At 35.0% G+C, this 22,405-nt stretch overlaps 1 protein-coding gene across 1 annotated transcript in view; it reads right to left on the reverse strand.

Annotated features, from left to right (window-relative positions):
- Nucleotides 1-22,405, reverse strand: part of CDH8 (cadherin 8) — a 153,909-nt gene that overhangs the window by 41,335 nt on the left and 90,169 nt on the right. Inside the window, exons 7-9 of the mRNA XM_076349088.1 lie at nt 18,796-18,983; nt 15,787-16,040; nt 8,488-8,624 (exon numbers count right to left, since the gene is read on the reverse strand). Coding sequence (XP_076205203.1) covers nt 8,488-8,624; nt 15,787-16,040; nt 18,796-18,983 — 579 coding nt within the window. The remainder of the gene's footprint in view (nt 1-8,487; nt 8,625-15,786; nt 16,041-18,795; nt 18,984-22,405) is intronic.

Genomic DNA, 22,405 nt, shown 5'->3' on the forward strand with positions numbered 1-22,405 from the left:
TGGAATATTTTGATTTTTTAATTTTAAATGATTTCACGATTGACGTAAAATAATTAATAGCTCAAATGAAATCCGTGCCTTACTGATAGACAAAACATCAAAATGCTTTAACAAAAATTGTTATTAAACAAGGATTTATTATAGAAGTATTTAAATGTCATTATTTTTAGAGCTCATATTCCTTTCTGGGACTGATTTTCTTAACGGTGCAATTTAATTACTCTTATGTTTCCTTCACAGATAAAATATTGCTGGATATGCTGGATTTGAATCAGGTTCTAGGAGTTAGCATCAAACCATTCTTACTTGCATACCTTCAGCAATAAGCAAAAAGATCTCCCTAGCATATCAGTACGTACCTTTAAAAAACCCTCTCCTCTGTTTTTCAGAAAATACTGTCATTCTTTGCTATCCAGCAACTTTACTAGAAGTTCAAAGCATGCTACTCTGAGCAGAGTATTTCTAGAAAGAAATGTGCTTAAAGAAGATTGCCTAAAACGATATCCAGTTACAAACCTCTATTCTGACCTACTCTCATGCTTCAGCCTTACAGAAAAAACAGTGGAGATTTTAGATACTCACATTCCGCGTAGAGGTAGATGAATTCAGCTTATCAAACTAGATGAATACTACACAGTATTTTTAAGATTAATCATATTTTCTTCAGAAATTCTAATTCAAGTGTTCAAAGTGCAGATGGCCAATTGTTAGTTGTTCAGTTTAAGAATGCACTCATTATGCTAATAAAATATGCATATTGTCAGTTCAGCCGTGCCTCCAGTTTCCTCAAAGTAATTAACAAACATACTTCACATGAATTAGTCAAGTATATTCTCACTAATGACCCTTGTATTCCTTACTTGAATCCTTATCTGTTTTGTGCCCCAGAAAGCCTTATTGCCTTCTAAAACACCACCCAGTATCCTAACCTTTTGTGTTTTAAGCTTTGAACAGTGTTCTCAAAACAACATTTTTGCGAAATCAACATTTGTAATTTTAGAACTAAGATGCCTGGCTTTATAATGCCCTGAAACCAGAAATAAAAGAAGTTAGACTGTTCATACAAATCTCTCTCCTTTTTCTTGCCATAATTATGTTTATTACCTCCTCTGACTTTTTTTTGCACTGAATTACTCAGATGCTTTATTCACAGCTGCCTTACACGCTTTCCTCTGAAATCAGAGGTTGCTAACTTCTATTCAGTATCCCATACCTGAATTTTAATGCTTGCTTATGAACTACTGAGACCATTTTATATAGAGATTGTTTCGTACGCACACTCCATTCCCATTCCCATTCCCTCATAATATGGCCACTCCCATGCTATTATCCATGTGGATCACCTCTCCTGCTATTCTTGAGCTGTGAAAAAAACTAATGGGAAAGCTTGTGATATGTCTGAATGTACTTTCATAGCTGAGAACTGCAAACTAGCTTTTCGTGATATATCAGCCCTCCACTGACCAATGGCAAATGCTCTGTGACCCATTAGAATCTATGGAGTTCTGTGTAACCCTGTATTTATGTGTGAAATGAATAAATACTACCTTACTAAAGTCTGTGTTTCTGTGCAAAAATGATGGATTACCTCGTTTGAGTTCCACTAAGCCAGAGAAAAAAGGGTCAAGCGAACAATGTTAATATTCCTGAGCTTCTCCTGTTTAAACCTCCATAAAGGTTTATTTCCTTCTCTTTCTAAAACTTACTGAAATTTACTCAGCCCTAAATTAGAGGTAATTATATGATGCACCAAAGTAACTCCCTAAAATGTTAGAATTGCTGCTAATAATGCCTATAGTCATTTTTACAATAAAAGGCTAAATAAAATTAAATAAATGAAAGCATGAGCAAAGGTATTCATGGCATTAAAAAGTACACTGTAGTGGAAGGCTTATTCTGAAGAGTAATCATGTCTTTCTTCCTTTTTAATTAGTGTCCTTGTATTTTTTAAAGGAATATACAATATAGATAACTTTAGTAGAGCGTGTGCTGGGTGATGATTCAATTATTGTATTTATATTCTTGGTAAACCATAAACAGTCTTTCTGGCATTATGCCCTTTCCCATTAGGTGATAAAATTGCCTCATACTTCTTCATTTCTAAAGAATGCAGTTGGTATGGGTAATTACCTTTGTCAGATAGAGCCCACAGCTTTGTCCTTGAGTTTCCTATGCTCTATGCCTGGAAAATATTTATTGTGGTCAAATCACCATTCACATTTCAAGATCTTGTCTATATTTTCATCTATTGCTTTGACAATTCACGAGAATTTCTACTAGTTGTGGCAATTCTGGTACTTTGCCAAGTACCTGGGTGGGGGGCTTAGCTAGCCACTGGTATGCTTTTTGTTTGGCAAGTGAAGCTGAATACCAAGAATCATTTGATAAAGCAGTCAGTCAAAATGAAAATAATGACTGCTCCATGACTGCACTGCCTGGAGAACAAGGAAAACAAAAATGCCATTAAACCCCTTCATTCAGAGATTGAAAACTTGGCTAAAAGCATTGCTCTAGGCTAAGAGAAATATCCTCTTGCAGGCAGTCCTGCACTGGCTTTGGAATTCCCCAGCGGACTGATTTGTTGCATGTCTGTGCATGTGATGCACAGAGTGCGAGAAGAGGGAGAAGTTTTGGAAAAGCCTTCCTGTAATCTGCCACAACAGAGCAAATGGATGCACACTGCATCTCTGTATTTCCCAGTATGTCTGAAAAGGCTTGAGTCTATACTAATTAGAAAAGAACCTGTCTATGCTTGAATATACCTCACAAACGGTAACTGAGATTCAACCTGAATGCAGTCTGAGGAATCCAGTGCTGCACATGGTCATAAGAAAGCTAGGAAGAAAATATAAACCTTGAGTAGCCCACTCAGTGTTACGTCAGGGGAAAGAAAGTTTGGGGACTTTAAAGGGATCATCATTTAGTTGCCTTTAAAGTATATGAGCCATGGTTTCTGTTATTTGTTGGTATGTTTTTCACAAATCTCAGAGGCTGCTAACTGGAATATGTTCAGAAGTTTTTTCTTGTTGAAATCTACGGTATCATTCAATGAATTTCTACTATGTAATACACATATTCTTGAGAAAAGAATTACCTCACTTTTTTAAAAGAGAATTCCAGATAAGCATTGCTAATAGTGAATGCATTATAGTATACTTTTTGTTTTCAAAGAATTCACTAGAATCCTGTATCTCAAGCAGATCTCAGCTACAGTTTAGGAGGGATGAGTATGAAAATATCAGGATATTCATATTTAAATTGGAGGAATGTTGTGCAGTTAAATTATGTTACTAATACACTTCTTTCTTGCCTAAGTTAAAACAGCTTCTCTGAGATAAGTCTTTGCTTTGGTTTCAAACTGCATTAGTTCTCCATTTGTTACTGCTTTTGTTATATCAATCAACCAGCAATGACTGAAGTATAGGGCATTTCCTTAGTATTAATGAGACACACAGTAAGGATGCTAGGGAAATATCTGCAATGTGGCTGTTACAGCCATTAGAAGATGAAAATGGAAATCCATGGAGCTGGAAGCATAAAGAAGACAGAGTTTAATTATTATATGCCTTATACATGTATGATAATCTGATATCTTGAATGATCAGTGATTCTGAACTCCACTCAGAATCTGTGCAAACTGTAGCAAAAATGTTCTAATAAATAAATCATGGCTATTTGGTGTTCTTTTAGTAGCTGAGTAGCATTGATAACACATAACTTGGCAAGTACTGCAAAACCTGTACAAGAAACAGAGAATACTGAGGAGTTTAGCCCAGCCTGAACTCTGCTCTGCTTCACTGCCCAGAAAAATTGCTAACCAGTTAATGCAAGCAACACAAGCATGTCAATGTGAACAGTAGTTATAGCTATAATTGTAACTTATGCAAACGAAAAAATGTATTTTTGTGTTCAGATCAATGGGATCACGTATGACTATTAGGATCCTGACTTACTAGATTTTACCGAATGGCAGAAAATTCCATTTCAAAAAAAGTACCAAAGAACCAAAGACGTGATGAGCCTTTGTACATACAAAAAAGATGCACCAAAAGAAACATCTGTAAGTTAATCATTCATTCTTACTGCACTGCAATTCAGGCTCTCAGAGAATACTTGCATATGCCCCCAGATTCTTTTCCTGTTCGGGGCATAGCTCCAGAGAGCCCAAACATACGAGCAGCATAATCAGCCCTGACTTACAAAGCAAGGCTACATCCATCCCCGTTCTCTCAAGCATCTAGCTAGAATACACTTCCCAACCTTGGGATACAATTTTAAGCTCACATAAATCTCAACTACACAACAAAACAATGAGAAATTGAAGTCCAGAGTCAGTGACAGAAAACAAAGTTCACCTTTTACATCCACAGAGCAAAAGGTACGTTCTCAGGGAAAGGTCATTTTGCCAGTGAGCCTGCTTCCGCTAGCCTGTAATCATCTAGATGTTCCTGCTCCCGACTCATTCAGCAGAGTAAACTTGGATGTATGGCAAAGTAGAAAGAAAATTTAAGAATCAATTCATAGGTGCAGTAACTTTCAGTATCCCTCTTGCCATGAGTGTTAATATATATATTTCTTCTCCGAATTCTAAGCCTGTATTTCAGAGTGATCTTTCAAAGAGGTCAAATTTCTCTGTAATATTCTCTTCTCTTAAAAGTCCATGTGACAGAATTCATCAACATAAAGGAGTCACTACATGACCAGAGAGGAAAAAATTTGAACAACAAAGAAGCAAAAATTAATTTGACAATGTAAGAAAGAAGTATAAGAAATCATACAATAGAAAAAAATATGCAAAAGGAATGGAACGTTTAAGAGTAGACAGATTTAAGGGTAACAGTTGAGAGGATCAAAGCTGCAGGAGGAATTTATCTACTGGTTTTTCACTAAATTCATGGAAAATGTATAAATAAATCTGAAATACTGAAACCGTCACCTAAATATCACCTGTACCATGTTAATCACTTTCAGTCCAGTCTTTTCACTGATCGCTCTTTGCATTGTTTCATCTTTAGTAACCAAAAAAAAGATTCAGATGGATGAGGTATTTGAAGAATTATCTCTAGGGAGCATGCAACCAGTATGCAATGTAGTTACTGTGATTTAAACAGGAGGCATAAAACTATATGCAACTTGTCCACATATTTTAAGAGCCAGAACATAAAGGCAATACAAAAGTTTCAGCATCTCTCCGAGGGAGAGCCACTCAAGGCAACTTTTCCTCAGTCTGTCTGGCTAGTTTAACCGCCTGAGAAGAAAGGCTGCAGACAACTAGAAACTCCTTCAGAGAGGCTGGAAGGAGTCTGCTAGTGATGGGAAAGTGAAAGGAGGGAAATGCCACCCTCCAAAATGTCTCACTTTGCACAGGTCTCAGAATATGATGGTAATATTATTTGTCACCAGTAGCATGAATTTGTTCTGAATTAGAACTAGCCAGACACTTGCCTATGAATAGGAAAAGAAAATGTCCTTCTTCTAAAAAAATACCCCCGACTGGTCTTTTGCCTGTTAAGTACTTACAGAAAGGAGTCACAGTCCCCACTGGCTCATGCTTTTGTGTTTTTACTCCTAGTTTTGCCAGACATGAAAGGGTTAATTTCACATTTTGGGGCACTCAGATTAAAAAGAAGTAGCATGTTTAAAATTATTCACACACGTTCTAAATCTGATCGCTTTCAAAGAGATCAGCCAGTCTGAATCTAAAAATCTTCATCCTCAAGCCAGGTGGAAATGCAGAGGTAGTTATGCTCAATTCAGCCAGAACAATCTTGTCTTGGGAGATTCCCACCTGAGACAGTGGCCGAGGGATGATGCAAAAGAATAACTTTGTCACGGTGACAGCAGAAAACTGCCAAAAATTACCTGTGCTTAAAGCACAAATGTAGCTGGAGGTAACTTACTAGCATGAAGTTCTGAAATAGTGATTTATGTTTTGGCAAAACTTGGTGTTTATCTGTGAAAGTGTTGATAAATCAGGGTATATTTAGGATCTACTATGCTGGGAATCAAGAAGGAAAAAACAATACCATGGCTTATGATTAGTAAGCAAGGGTAATGGCAATGAAATGGTCTGATCGTTGCCTCACAGGAATAGAGGTGAGCCTTGAACTGAACTTGGAAAGTAGCTAGCCTAGGAAGAGAAAATGCTCCTGTACGAATGATGCTGACATTTATTTTTATGGGAGAGATCAGCAGTCCATTAATACTGCTGTCAGTGAAAGCATCGTAATGGCACACTTTGTATTTTCATTTGCTGCTTGTGTCTGCCTCCAACAGATTTCTGTTATTTTATAACAGAGATTTTGCTTATTGCTGTGTTGGAAAAAAATTTAAAATGCCCATTTTACCCTGCTTGACAGTTCTATGAACACATTTAGTTTCTGCATGAGGAGTTTAAAAATAATTTCTCTTAAATAAGCAAAGATAGTAGTGTATGAAATTAAGCTTTTGTTTTATGTAAATGTCAAACAATTTTATTAGGAATGCAAAAATAAGCCATCAGCAGGAACGCAAATGCTTAGAACAAGATTGGCATTATTATTTTCATAGCCAGTCTGATAAGAGGCAATTTTACAATAGTGATAGATGCAGAGGCTCCCACAAAGTCTAACAACAAGGCTGATTTCTTACAAAATTCTTGAGCATAATTATGTTTTAAAAATCTGAAGATGCAACAGGCAGACTTGATTCTGATGTGGTTTAGTAAAGTGCACTTCTGTTAACTTTGCTCTGACACATAGGTGTAAGGGAGATCAAAAAATGAATTGGAGGATTTTCTTGAAAAATTATTCTTTTTATTTTGTTCTTTTTTGACTTTTTGGAAGAAACAAAATGTAAAATTACTTCACTTTACATCTTACTATTCCAATGTCTGAAAACTTTGGATCACAAACTAATAATTCTGCTTTCCATGCCATTGGTAAATCTCATGACCTGACATTCCTCATGTCTTGAGAAAATTGGTACGGAAATTTTATAGCTTTCTCCTTTAAAAACTTCAAAATTATTAACTGGCTTGATATTAACCTGGGCAAAATATGCCCTATGAAACCAGAGCTTACTTTCTTTCCTTATGTAGTTTGATTCCCTGTGTCAGCTTGGCTTTCCTGCAAAAATTAGCAGGAAGTATTCTTGCTAATTTATCAAAGTAGCATTTGCCTGCAAGATTTCGCAGTACTTAGCAGGGCACTGCTGGCACTACTGCACTACTGGCAATGAAATACACAAATTATTAAGGGAGGTCATAGGAATACAGTTTACAGGGGTTGTAAGTTGAGAGCTTAGTTCATACTCAGACCTATCTTTCTCATTTATGAATGCCATTTCAGTTACCTGTCACAGATTCCTAACATGTTTGGTTTTGAAAACAAGTACCGCAGAAAAATACTGGACAACAAAAATGGGCCAAATAAGCATATTTTATCCTCCCATTGATTATGTTCATAGCCACCGTATTATGAAACTGAACATTAAAAGTTCTGTATCGTAATACTATATCCTTTAAAAAAGACACTCTGGGGGAAAAGCAAGCATTAACATCACCCTATTTTCTACATGCAAGAATTAGCAGCACTGATCATCAAGCTCTGAAGACAAATATTTTTACAACAATGTGTCAAGTGCATATGCACATATGGGAATTATGCATATACATTGATTGCAGAATAGATACGTCAGCAGAAATATTTTCAGTTTGTGTTTCAGTTAAGACGACGACATAGGATGACAGACCTATGTTCTGAATCTGTTCTTTTGCTGCAATATCTTTATGTCAAATGTATAGTCTAAAGTACAGTGCTAATATTAATAATAAATTATATTGTCATATGTGATCCTGTCAGCAGCGCTTACAATTCCAAATTAATCAAGAATTCTTCTTGATTAAAATCTAGGACCCATATTCCCAGACAGGGTGACACTCCTGGCTCCCAGTGACTTAGGTGTACAGATCAGTCATAATAGTTTTGTGGATCTGAACAACCTGTGTTCTTGTCTATAGCTGTATATGAATAAATTTATTCCTATGTATCAAATAGGACTACTTTCATGCAACATTACCCATGTGCTTAATCATTTATGGTACTGAAACATAATATCACTCAGCGTTAAGAACTTGGGGGTTGAGTCTACAATTCACTTCTACAATAGCAAAGCTTTATTTTTTCCATCTTAATATAACTAGCTAAATATAAGGCTTTGGTTTGGGTTTTTTTAAAACATTTTTTACCATTTACCCTATATACCCTGTACAAATAGACTCATGTATTTCTTCAAAACCTATACTACTGTATTCACTGAAAAAAATGCAGCTTTGAAAACTAAAAGAAATGGAACTTCAGCAGAAATTAAGTTTTCTCTCAAAAACTCTGTAATTTAAAAATCCAATGTTTTACTTTTTACTGAATTATATACAGTTTCCACTGCACACGCTGTTAAAATTAATTATAAACCCAACAGAACTAAAAGTCAGTACACACAAATACTTACTAGTTTCAGTAGCTACAATAGTTATGTTGTGCCACATGTTTGTTTCTCTGTCCAGTGGTGTTGCCAAAGTTATTTTCCCATCTTCTGCGTTAATGTTGAACTGTCTCTCAAGGTCAGTATGCCGATCAATGGAAAACCTACAAAAGAGACATCCCTGTAATCTACTTAATGAAGTTGGTGTAATCTGTACAATCACAAGACAATTTAGGGAGCCCTCTGAGAGCTGCAGTTTTATAGCCAAATGGATTGAGAAGCTCAATAGCATAATAATTTATAAGACAAAATGACAAACTGAGACTAAAAAACTTAATAATTATTGCCCAAGGAGTAATTAGCTGTATACCCAGTGTGAAGGTCATAAAATGCCCTCAGGTTCACTGGGTAACATCTTTGAAAAACGGTGCTGATCAAGAGTTAATTACACAATCCATCACATTTATTAGACAGTTTCTATGGTATTTCACAGTAACTGATGATAATTTCAACAGTAATGTATTAAGCACACAAAAATGGTGGGCTTCATGGTTATTTTAAAAAGGGCTGAATAATATTATTTTACCAATAAATTTCAGATTAATGAAACATGAACTATTCACCAAGCATATTATTTGGTTATGGTTCAAGCAGCTCCGTGGGCAGAACGCAGTTAGTGAATCACCATTTTCCCATAAAACACTTCAAACACTGAAGGACTGATTGTTTTATGGATTGACATCACTGATTTTTAACAAAACAAGTTTCATCTGACAGGTAGTCAGAGTTTGCAGATGTGAATGTCCAGGTAAATTATGCAGCCTAAACAGAGCCAGCTTGACAACAAGAGCGAGCTGCAGTAGATTGCTCCAACGGTGCATTAAGCAGGATGACGATTTAAAGCTCAGAACAGGATCTCCAGGAAAGCTTTGATGTTTGTCCATTTTCACAGAGTTATTTTATTAATGTATCATTCGCAAAAAGAAACTAAATCACAAAATTAAGCCTTCCAATTTTTTGACAGGAAAGGTACGAAATGAGAGAGTTTAGTGATAAACTATTGATATGGTTCAACAAAAATTGACTTCAAGGGGTTTTACTGAGTCCTAATTGTGGATTTATATAAAAGCCTTTTAAGCCTTTGTGTCTATGTATTACAGAACCTAACAGCATGCACTGACAATTTTACATCTGTTCTGCATTATATCTAGGCATAATAGGGTGAGTTAGGATACAGTGTCAGACTGGATTACATTATATAGTGGTCAGAAAAGTGGCTCAGACTGTCAGTTTCTCATTACATTTCTACTTTTTGCAAATACACTGTTAAATTCAGTGATAAAAGAACAAGAGCATATTTTGCTACAGCGACAATGGCACAGTTATCTGAAAATCAGTTATTCCATTCTGGTTTATGCTTTATCATAAGCAATTTCCAAAAAAAGTTCTGATTCGGAAGTTCATTTATATGCTACAATAAACATATTCTGATGAACTCAAACTCATTCCAGCACAACACAATTGATTTTGCTGGACATAGCATTACGATCTGTTTTCAAAGCTTAGGATTATAGCGCTCATCTTTTTTTATTTCAGTGTCAGATATTTTCATATTTAGAATGAAAGATACATTGCAATTTGATTGCTTGTGCAAGGCATTCAGTAAGATACAATTCACATTCAAAAAATGAGTTCTAAATTATGAAAATTTATCAAAATCTCAAAGTTTAAATGTTTAAAGACTGTATTACTAGAGATCAAGACTAGCATGATCACACTGGTAAGGTACTTAACAACTAATGGACTTAAGAGTGAAAACCCCTGTTTAACTAGGAAATGGAATTTGTTAGATATTTAAGTTTTCTGTCTTTAAACTCTGAGAAGAACTAGTTTTACTCACTTAAAAATGAGTAGTTTCATTAAGAAGAGTACCAGAAATAATATGAAGTAAAATTCCTAAAGCTAGGCACATGCATCTATACTTGGACATTTAAGTAAACTGATTTTCTAGTGAGCTCCACATACTCAGTTCTCAATGGTTTAATGGGAATTGTACTATCCTCAGCATTTCTGAAAATCAGGTCACTTGTGTGGAAGAATAAAGCTGTAGGTGCCTAACTTCAGGCAATCATTTTTGAAAATGCATCTTAACCTTATTTTGATGTCTCCCTAGTTCCAATTAAAGTATTAGAAGTAAAATTCTGGTACTAGAGAAGTTAGTAAAAAAATATCTTACAGACTTTCACAGGTTTAAGATTTCACTCAAGAAAATACAAGACAGACATCAATCAAGATAACTTTTTTAAGATGTCATCACTTAAAACTGTCTTTTAATTCTTGATGTTTATGTAATGATGCAGAAAGAACTCTGCTGATATCAACCATTTATGAAATTTTTACAGTCCACAAACGAAATAAAATATGAAATGCTTATATGTTATTTAATGTTTAGTTGACCTGGGCTTGACATAAATTCCATTGAGATAAGACACAGTTTTTCTCTAAGGATCAATCCTTTCCTAAACTTCCATTCACAGTCTTCTTGCAGTACATTTTCTGAAGTTGTAAAACCGGGAGCATAACATCTGTGAGTTTATTATATTGCATTTCATCTCATCCCAACAGTATTTATTCACAATGCAAAACCAGCATTCAAAATGAGACATTTTTAACATAAGTTACATGCCTTTACAAGACTACAATGAGGTAAAACCCTCTCCTGATTTTAATTTGATAAATATTTGGTACAAAAATAAAAAATAAAATCTGCAGTGTCGTAAACCTGGGAAAACTAATAGTACATTTGCAGTTTCCTTTTCATGATAATGATATTGTAACTCTTTTTAATGGGAATGCATTGTCAGATCCATAAGCTATACATAAAACATACATTTCTCTAAAAATGAGAAAAGAATATCTTGGGAAATAATATCTTTGGAAATTGCCATAAACCCAGCACAGGTTATTGGGAAGTTTTGGTTAGTTTATGGGTCTGCTATGGCAATTATAGGAACAACCCCACAGTGGTTTAACAGAAGACTTAAAATGATTCTCAGTCCTGCTCCTGCATGATTGCTATTTCTGTTATGACTTATTTTGATCTATTCTTTATTTGCACCAATGTAAATAAGAGCAGAAATCCTTTTTTGCTGCACCTGCTGAGATTTGAATCACAGAACTGATACCTCATCAGTGGTAAATCACCATTGTTTATTAACGCCAGGCAGATCGGACATGCTACTTAGTGACAGATAAACAGCTGTACCATTAGGGAGGCAGAAAATATTGTATCTAGGTTTTTAAGGCCTGCTGTGAATTAAGAAAATGATCAACTGCTGCCAAAGATGAAATCTCTGTCGATATGAATGGGGAAAACCTGCCACAGTGAAGCTTATCTCTCCACAGAGAAAGGCACTGAAGGGCAGTGATTTATAGGAGGGCAGATACATTATAGGAAGAAAGATTATTACTTATGCTTTTTTCTGTGCACTTGGATCATGCTTTATCCAAGATAATTTACTGCAGATAAATAGACCATGGTTACAAAATAACAACAGAACCATGAAATAAGTACTACTGGAATCAATAGATTTGTATACTAATAGGTAATTATACTGTAAGCCAGAATGTACCACCCTTACTAAATAAACTACAGTAAAGATTCACAACTAGCTTAGCTGAATTCACTGGGTCCCTTTCCCAAGAGAGATGCATGCGGTCTCGCTGTGGTAAGATGTGAGCCACTGATGCATGTTTCTGAAATGACTAGGCTAGAATAAGACAAACTACTGATCATGTTTACAAATATTAGCCAAATTTGTAAATCCTTTTCACCATCAGGCTTAAAAGTGAGCCAGGCCCTTAAGCAACACGCACAGCAGAATATCAAATAAAGATAAGAGAAATTTTGCCGTTTATTTTAAAAATACTGGGTTATGAAAAATATGATATAGTTAGACTAACCTAACAACTGATATGAAGAGATAGTTCATATTCATTGCAGAAACACATAATGAAAGCATAATTCAACTGAATATCACACTATCACTTAGCCATTCAAAGATGCCTTTCCTTATCCACAATTAGGGCTCAACAACAAGAATGAGAAAAGTCCCATACAACATATGCATCCTTTAGTCCCATCCATCTAAAGGTGCCTAAATTTCTTTGGCTGATACAGAGATTTCAGACTAATAACCACTGCCAAAACTCTGCATTTGACACAAGACATTGCTAAATAACCCTCTTCAGGTAGTTCCATAAGGCGGGCACATTCAGAACCAGGCAGGTAACCCATCTATACACCTGCTTGTAAATCTATGATAGGCTTCATACCTTTTAGATCAAGTGATGGAAAGATCAGAGAACATGTTTCATCTCTTCTCAGCAAGCATAAAAAACAAAGGACTGTTGTACTGGATAGAAATGAGGTTAAACTTTTTTTTTTTAAAAAAAGAAAACATAGGAGAAGTTTCTTCCCAGGCTGTTTTCTATAATAATTTTTCTAAATTCTTTCATGTTTTGTCTCATGACTCAATTATCAGACTATTTCCATGTTCAGAGATATCTAAGTTTTATTTCATTTATGGTACTGCAATACTCTGAGTTTACTGAGTCTTTGTGTATTAGACTAATGTGCAGCAGATGTGGTATTGGTAGCACATAAGGTGATTCATATTTTCGTTTGTGTTGCTAGGGTTTTTATAACAAATGTACACAAAAGCTCTGTCTAACCAAAATATTGATAGAACAGAAAAATATAATTTCCTTGACATGCAATTGGTTGTTGTCTCCTAAAATTCTGTTTTAAAGAAAAGAATACATTAAAAAATGGCCAGGCAGTATTAAAACAGTCCCTTATTTTTAGAACAGAATGTTTTAATTCTGTTTTTCAATTTTTTAACGTACGTTTAATATTTTTGAAAGTGTATCATAGAACATATACATAAAATTTACATCATCTACATGACACAATAACAGAATAAACACTTGAAATGCACAACCAAAATGAAACATTCTAATCCAACAAAACAATGCTTCCACATATTTATGTTAGAACCTGCCATGTTCCAATTTTGTTCCGAATTGGAAAGAAAGTAACTGCATTTCTGCTCCCTACTTGTCTCTGATGAATATTTTTGCTCCCGTAATAGTAGAATTACTGACTTGAAATCTCCTTTTTTTGCCTTAAAATATTTTTCATACAAAAAATGAAAAAAAGGAATTTGGACTTTCCAGAGCTATCCCAGATAAAGGCAAATTAATCAGGTAAGCAAACAAGAAAGAAAAAGGTTGCATAGAAAATTGAGCTCTGTATATTCCTTAATTAGCTATCAAGCCAATACTGTAGAAAAATTAAATCTTATAAAGTACTGCATGTAATATTTTTGAAGAAGATACAAATCACACTAATTAATTACCTTTTTGTTTAAATGTAATGAATTTTGGACAATTCTGTTGCATGTGTATCAATTGTTTCTTTATGACTTGGTAAGTAGTAACATTCTAATTCAGTTTGCACATATATTTTTGCTTTTAAAAGTTTGAAAGTATCTTGATCTATAAAATGATGAAAAAATGGAAATGAAGTAAATATTTTACTCAGTTCAATTTTTCGGGCTTGGACAGAATAAAGAGGCTCAATTTTAGGACATAGATAGGCTTGTAGCTGGTCTCACTTATTAGGAGTTTGGAGCAGGACTAGAAAAGAATTCCAGGGAAACAGAACAAGACTGGAAAAATAGCCAAGGTAAAACTGAACCAGAGTTGAAGCCAGGCTGGGATGAGGAACAAAGGAGACACAATCAAGAGGCAGAGGAGCACAGGACCAAGCCAAGAGCAAAGCAGATCAGGGTAGAGGAAAGGAACTAAGGTTAAATTGAAAGAGAAATCACCATTGAGCTGGAATAAAGGGAAGAAAGCAAACTTGCTGCCACCATGGCTGGTTTCACACACCTTTCAGAAGACCCTGTCTTTGTAGCGGCAGTGCGAGCCCTTTTTGACAGATGCCAGTGGACAGCAGTAATAAAATTAGGGGTGGAGCCACTGCTTAAACTGTGATAGATCAAACTCTGCATTCTCTATTATTTTTTTCCTGTTCACGTAACATTTTTCTAACCTGGGTAACTAGCCTCATTTATTTCCTATTTCTATGATCAGATTACCATCCTTGATCGTCCTGAGCGCTTCTTTGGTAAGAATATAAATTCGGTGCCCATTAACACTGTCTGGGTTGTGCGCTGCAGTAGAAAACATATTAATCAATTAATTTTTATAGAAATCTGTGATAGTTAATGCTAGTTTAGCTAGTTTTGAAAGGATGATTTAGAAACGAGAGACTCCAACGTACTCTCCAACATCTTCATACACAAGTTCTAATACATCCAAACATGTTGGAGACTCTGAATTTCTAATTCTGAAAATACTAAAATATGACATGCAACATGTAGGCCCCCTACATAAAGGTTTAAAGTCTGGCTCTGTGACAAACCTGATGTAAATAATGATGATCAGAAAATGGTCTTAAGTGATAGATTATAACAATTAGCATCATGCTTACAACGCTGAAGACTGCTTGTGTAGCCTAAATTCCCTAAGGCTGTAATGTACAGTGATGATTATTATTAAATAGACTCTCTCTCCAAATATACGTCTACTATGAATTTGACGTTTTGGTGTTTGTTTTCATAATGCTTTTAGCAGGCAGTACTATACATAGCAAAATGTGTCTTGGGAACACTTGCATCATACCATACCAACCGTTACAAAGAGGAAGAGGAAGATGTGTGCTCATCAGAATGAGATAGAAAACACTGATCTGATGAAACTGGAATAACGGATTTTGTTCAAGTTAGATCAAAAATGGAAAATATTCTAAATCGAAGATGCAAAAGTCATATGGGCATAATAATCTCTGACTTTCTATCTTTAAACCAGGAATGGGTTTAGCCAAAGGAATACAAAATATGTTTCAACAACCTTACAACTACATGGAACAAACTCAGTACTGTTAGTGCAGACACTAGTGGACTATTTAAAATAACTGCAGAGATACACACTGATGATTCAACCCCATCTGACCTCATACACCCTATTTCTTATTTTCATTGCATTCCTACTGTTTCATAAGACTACTCATGTGGCAAGGAACACTTTTGTGATTTTGAAAATTATCTGAACTGATAAATCTAACGTCGTAAAACAAATCCTATACAAGTATTTTCATAGAAATAAACCGGCATGAGAACAGTGTCATACAATGTAGGGGAAAATATACTTAGTATTCTGCCAGTAGTTTTTTCAAAGAGAACTTTAAAGCAGCACTACCTTATAGGACTGGAAGACACGTCAGGGTCATGGGCAGTCACCTGACCAATCACAGAGTTAATAGCAGCATTTTCATGCACTTCCAGTAGGTAAGTAGGTGATGAAAAGACTGGTGGCTCATCAGCATCCTCTACTACAATTTTTACCGTTGCTGTATCCTTGAATGGTCCTCCACTGATGAAACGAGGATCAATATGAACGTTGGCTGCTTCTACCTTCAGAGTATAGGATTTTTTGGTCTCAAAGTCCAGTGGCTGTTAAAAATGACAAAGATAAATGTCTTTTACTAACGGCCACAAAGAAAAAACAAGTGAATATAATGCTGATGGATGAAAGTTATGGGCATTTAAGCACACTCAGTGAGTTTTAATGCAATCACTTCCCACTCCCAGAAATCCAAGCTGCAAATTTTCTAGGTATATATTGATATCTGTTTATTAACCAGCCTCAGAGAAAACAAGACCTTGTTTTCTTGCTTTTCACAAGAAATTTGCCAAAATATTCTCTCTCATGAATTTATACCATTACAATTACATGTCAGGTAAATACTACAAATTTGTTGGTGATGACATGACTTGCATACTAATCATGCAATTAATCAGTGCTTTATTAGTTGGAGTTAAGGAAAAAAATTATACTAGCTCCACAAAGAATAAATATTTTATTACTTCCAGAACAATGTGAGAAATGCAAAGAACTGGCAATTATTATTTGTTGGACATGAGAGGCATTACGTGGAAAAATGTAGAGCTAATCATGTAAGAAAGTACTTCAATATTATTGGACTTCAGGGAACTCTGCATTTCTGTTTATAGGGGTAAATGAGGTAGACATCTCTCAGGAATTTCTTAAAACTGTAACAATTCCTATTTCTGTATCTTATTTTTTTATCAGAGAGAGAAACACGAAACCGATTACTTTATTCTATCAACATACCTGCCATGTCACCGTTGGTTTTACTATTTTACAGTTCCATATTAAAACATAAAAGATGAAAACACAGTGGATTTAAAGGAATTAAATACCAAATAAAAACCAAATCTGTGACACTTTTGAATATTAGAATTTTTCATTATAGGAGATTCAAGTTTTTATGTCTTGAAGCACATCAGTATATTCACTATATAATTCTCTTGTGTCTCACAATGATTCAAATTTCAAAGATGCAAATTGCCAGGCATTGGAAAGATATTAAGATTTGCATTACAATGTCCTAGGGATAAAAAGAAAAGGACATAGAAACTCTGAATCTGCAATGCAAATACCAGCAAGAGCACAAATAGGAACCTTCAGGAAGTCTGTCAAAGCCTTCAATATGTATACTTTCAAATCTTGTTGATTTTTTTTCAGGTATGAATCAAGCTCTAATGGGATTTGCTCTTTCTCACAAATTCTAGTAAACATGAAAAAACCTTGCTTCTTTAGCGGCTCTTAAATTAGTAAGCTTTTGTCATTATCAATGGTGATTTATAAATCAGCATATTCACAATTTGCCAATCATAGCTCCTGTATCATTTTTTCAATTGCTGGTCATACAGTTTACAGAAATGACAGCACCCCAATACATTGTCATGCTTAATCAGAATATCATATTGAAAATTTACTCTGCATTGTCTAAACCCCATGAATTTATGCTGGAGAAAATCTGTTGGTGAACAGTACCCTCCATACATCATCTACTGTAGTAGAACCAAAAGGATTATTGCTGTCAAAATGAATATATGAAACATTATGTTAGAGACTTAGTTATGAAATAAAGCCAAGGGAACTAGGGCAAAAGGCTAATTGCCTTAGTTTACAGAAGAGGCCACAGTATACAATAAATAACCGTAAGGAAGATCAGGGATGTATATCATAATTTTCTCTTTAGGAAAACAGATCTAAATTTAGATAAATATACCTCATTATTATATATCTACAGTGCTGACCTACTCACTGAGAAACAGAAAATATAAACTTTTGACAGGTACTCTGCCTGATCTCTTTAATTACAGGTACAAGTTAAATATTAATTACCTGGACTCATTGGATTCTTCTTTTTTCACTGGGATGTCGTGTTTTGGTTTTTGGTTTGGGTTGTTTGTTTTTTTTTTTCTTAAAACAAAGATTCATTTAGAGTCCTCTATGCTACATATTTAAAACCCTCTACGCCAGTGTTATAAGTTATATTCATATCCTTTTTCAGAACACAGCATGAGAATCGGCTCTCTTCTCCTTCCCCAGAACATAAGGAAAATTAAATCTGCAATTAATGTTTCATTGACTTTACTAGCCAAGTTTTGTTCTAGCTATGCTGTCTCTCCCCATGTTTCTGTATATAATTGGGTGGTCCTTCTGTTGTGTATATGCAAACACTTCATCTTGCATACATCAAGACTGTACAAGCATAGAAAAGGTAACAGAGTTGTAGCCTTCTTTAGGGCCCAAATTTGGCACTTCTCATGTGACACAGTGCTGATCTCCTTGATAAGGTTCACTGAAATCATTATTCATTGAGCAAAGAGAGTTCAACATCAGAAAAGGTGGAAGACTAAGCCTGTCACAAATCAGGTAATTTAAATAATATGCTATGATATTTTTTTTCCCTCTGAACAGTATTTGACCAGCTATACAGCAAACCAAAGAACAGACAAAAGGTGATGATCAAAAATATTTGATGAATACTCAGCCAAGATTTTATGGACATTTACACCACCAACAAAGCAGATTCTAATCTACCTTTGGAACCAAGGAAGCAAAACCTGTACGATTTGACCACATGGAAGCCCAGATAGATTAACACATTCCCAGCACCAAAAATACTCCCATGGATGTCTCCCCAGTTGCCACCTAAATGGCAGTTTTGAGAGACATGGCTAATACATCCCTTTTTTATCACTTCACTGGCTTGACACCTCATCCATAGATAAAAGAATCCTTGGAAATCCAGCATCTTCTCACAGAGTACAGTCTGGCTGGGTAGTTGTAGGTACAATAAACATTTTTTTTTTTAACAGAGATATCATTTACCTTTCTCACTCTAATAATGCCGTCCTGAGTTTGGGCATCTGTAGTAATTTCAAATATATCCATTCCATCTCCTTCAATAATATCATAGGATGATTTAGCATTTTCTCCAATATCCAGGTCGTTTGCTTTCACCCTTCCTATTGGTTCACCAAGAGCAACATCTTCCATTACTGAGAAGTGATACAGACCTTACAAATAAGAGGAAAAGACTAAACATTACACCTGATTCCAGTATCACTTGTGTGCTCTTCATTTGTTTATACTTCCCTAACGCAAACTCTTGAGATGTGCAACCAATACAAACCACATTTACACAAGTTATTTACTGAAAGCAGCAAAATGTGTTCCTTCTGTGGGAATATTCAGTTTACTGTATGTGAATGTTCTTTTCATTACAGTAGTACCCTGCTTCTTCCTTGCAGGGATGCTTAGTGATGGCAGACATAAATATTAAGCTACTTTCAGCACTGAAAGTATGCAACATTCTCTACTGCAGACACTGTTGAACTTACCGTTTTATTTACAGACATGTAGTTAGAATTCAACTATGAAACTCTGGCTTTTACTCTGTGGAAAACTGGTTTAATATTTTAAGGATGCCTTATACAATTTCAGATCTTTACTACTTTTTGACCCTTTTAATTTGATTTGGTTTTGTTTGTTTAACCCCTTCCACTTTCCTTTTGTGGCAAGAAACTAATTAAGAAACATTCAGGGAAACTCCCAAATTTTATGTTTTAAAGGAAAGAATAACTTTTCATAGCAATCATTGCTGTATTTACTATTTGATTGTAGGGTTAGACTAAAATCCACTAGAAAGTGCTATTCAAATTCTCAGCATTTTTATTTTTTGTATTACTTGCTTCGAACCTTCTGACCTAAGAAGTGTCAAAAATCTATTTAGAACTTGTAATATATTATTTTAGGCAAGCATTTTATTAAGAGAAAGCTCAAAATACCCATTTTTCTATTAGATCTCCCAGTTCTTAACATTACTCTGAAAAACAGAAGGCACATGCATGCTTCACATCAAAAATTCTTTATGGAGTGCCTATTTTTTTACCTCTTGGTAATTTACACTTATTGAAGCTACAGTTAATATGTGATCTAATCAACTGCAGCGCTACTTAGTAGTTAAAATAGTCAAAGGAAATTCAAGGTTATCAGATGAGACCATTAAAATAGTTTTTGACAAAGGGTTCTGGAGTTGTTCTTTTCTGTCCTCACAGTTGTTCTAAGACAACACGCGGTTTTTGATGTTATGTGCAGCTAGTAGTTTTCTAAAACCAAAATCTTCTGGAGTTGTTGCTTTGCCTGTTTGTAGGCAGTAGCAACAGTTGAAAGTAGGAAGGAAACTGTGAGGAATTCACAAATACATATATTAGCTATACAGATAGTCTGTCCCAAAGTGAAATATTCTTTTTCTTTAATGTTTCTAGGCTAAATTATTAGAGATAATTTGGAGATCATCAAGATTCCTCAAGAATATTCATAATGCTCACAAACAGTGAGCAGCCAAAGCAATCAAGTGCCTCAGGAGACTAAATTATGTGTACATAATTTATACTGCTGTCCACACTTTGTGGTTTGAATCTCCAGACACAGTTGATTGCATTTTTAAGTTGGTGTTTTTCTCTCAGATTTATTAAGATAGTTTACAAAATATTGTAAAAAAAAAATATTATGATGCAGCTCTTACACAAATTGCTCACAAGAATTATGAATTGTCCTGTCAAGATGTCCTAGTGCAGAGCTGACCAAAAATCCACACCATGCATCTTTGAAAACCCTTGGTTGTTACAGAAGTGCACAGTTCTCAGTACAATCCTATGGTAAACTGCCAGGTTAAAAACTTCTGTGACTTATAAAATGCCTCTAAAATTATTTCAAAGAGATCACAGAAGTAGTGAAAGTTCATCTTTTTCATGTCTAAAACCCAGAAGGCTAACACTCTTTGAAATCAAAGCATAAATATACATTTCTGTCCTGCCTGGAAACAATAAACCTATAAAACACACTGCTTCCGAGTTCATTACAATTTATTGTGAAAGCAGCATGTATTACCTCTTACGAATTTCTATTTCATTCTGGTTAGGCTCTATTGTAAGTTTGATCCCTTCTTATTTTCCTTTCCAGGCAAATGCAAACCGTGCTTCAACGATGTAAAAAAATGTTAAAGACGTGATCAGCTCTTGTATAAGGCCAGAGTCATGACTAATCTGTAATGCTAGGCAGCATGCTATGAATACTTCATTTTAAAAGGCAGAATTTGTAATAACATCCAGTTACAATATTTACTATGGAAGTAACTCTACCCCAGCTGAAACCAGGACACTCATCCTCATTAAATGCAATATATACATAATACAAAGTTATAGTACATGCGGTTTTTTTCTAATGAAGTTGCATAACAGTCAGTGTTATAACAAGGTGGTTACTCCTAGATGGTAGCTTGAATTCTGCACCGGAATGCACTAGCTGTAACAGCTTCAAAGACAGCAACTCACTTTTTGTTGAAGGAAAACTAATCTACATTTTCTATATAGAAAATATATTTCAGGGATCTGTGTTGCAGTCTTCCTCATGCTGCCCAGTCAACATGTCACTGTATCCAAACTACAGAAGAGCAGATATGAGCAAACTGCACAGGGAAAGTAGAGTTTCGTCTCCGTATGCATTCACTCCTGTGCTTCCTGCTGAGACCTCCAGCAAATGTACCAGTTAGCACCAGTTTTGTTGCTGATTTTCTGATCAGCTTTTTTCATACTGGCAGGCAAAGGCTTTTTGAGACAGAAAGCGTTGATACAAATATAAAAGCCAGGTAAGCTGGCAAAAGTAGATCTGTAGTCACAGAGTTAGAGCTACAGTACGTTGCAGGTATAAAAGAAATGTCCCTCTGCGTTCTGGTGATATGGTTCAGCCAGGAGTCTCATCTATAGATGTTTACATTATTAGGGAAATCGTCATCATATGTTGAAAAACACTACTACACAAGTGCAAGCAATGCAATGTGATATGAAGTAAAAAATTTATGCATTTCTTATTTTATTGGAGAAAATCTTTTATTGTGCACAGTGTTTACCTGTTAAAAAACACTGAGATGAGGTAATAAAATATATATTTTGCAAATAAGCTTTTACCTCTGCTTATTTATTTTATATTTTTTCTCTCTATCTATCTGTATGTGCATTTTCTAGACTATAGGAGAGTATTTATCATATGCTGAGTACTAGGACAAACTCATTTCACTCTATGTTTTCAGAACAGGACAAAAGTGGACTGCAAGACATACATATGTGGAAAAGAATTAATTTTACATTGGGTGCATAAGTACCTTGTTAGAAAAACATGCTTCTAATAAAGTGAAAATGATACAAAGTCTAGATGTGAACATTCTCCAACCCCAAAACAAACTCTTAATACCCTACAACTTTAGTTTTTCAGAACAAGCTGGATAAAAAGATAAGTTTCTAATAGTGTATTAGATTGCACCTGTTCCAAATAAAATCGACCCAATCATTATGCTCTTCCCTCTTCTTTTTTCGTCTTCATCTTCCAAATAGACTACAAAGCTTGTAGAGAATCTCAGCAGGATGCCAAATCATTTTGA

This window comes from Aptenodytes patagonicus, chromosome 11 (genome assembly GCF_965638725.1).
Source record: "Aptenodytes patagonicus chromosome 11, bAptPat1.pri.cur, whole genome shotgun sequence".
In the NCBI taxonomy this organism is placed as follows: Eukaryota; Metazoa; Chordata; class Aves; order Sphenisciformes; family Spheniscidae; genus Aptenodytes; species Aptenodytes patagonicus.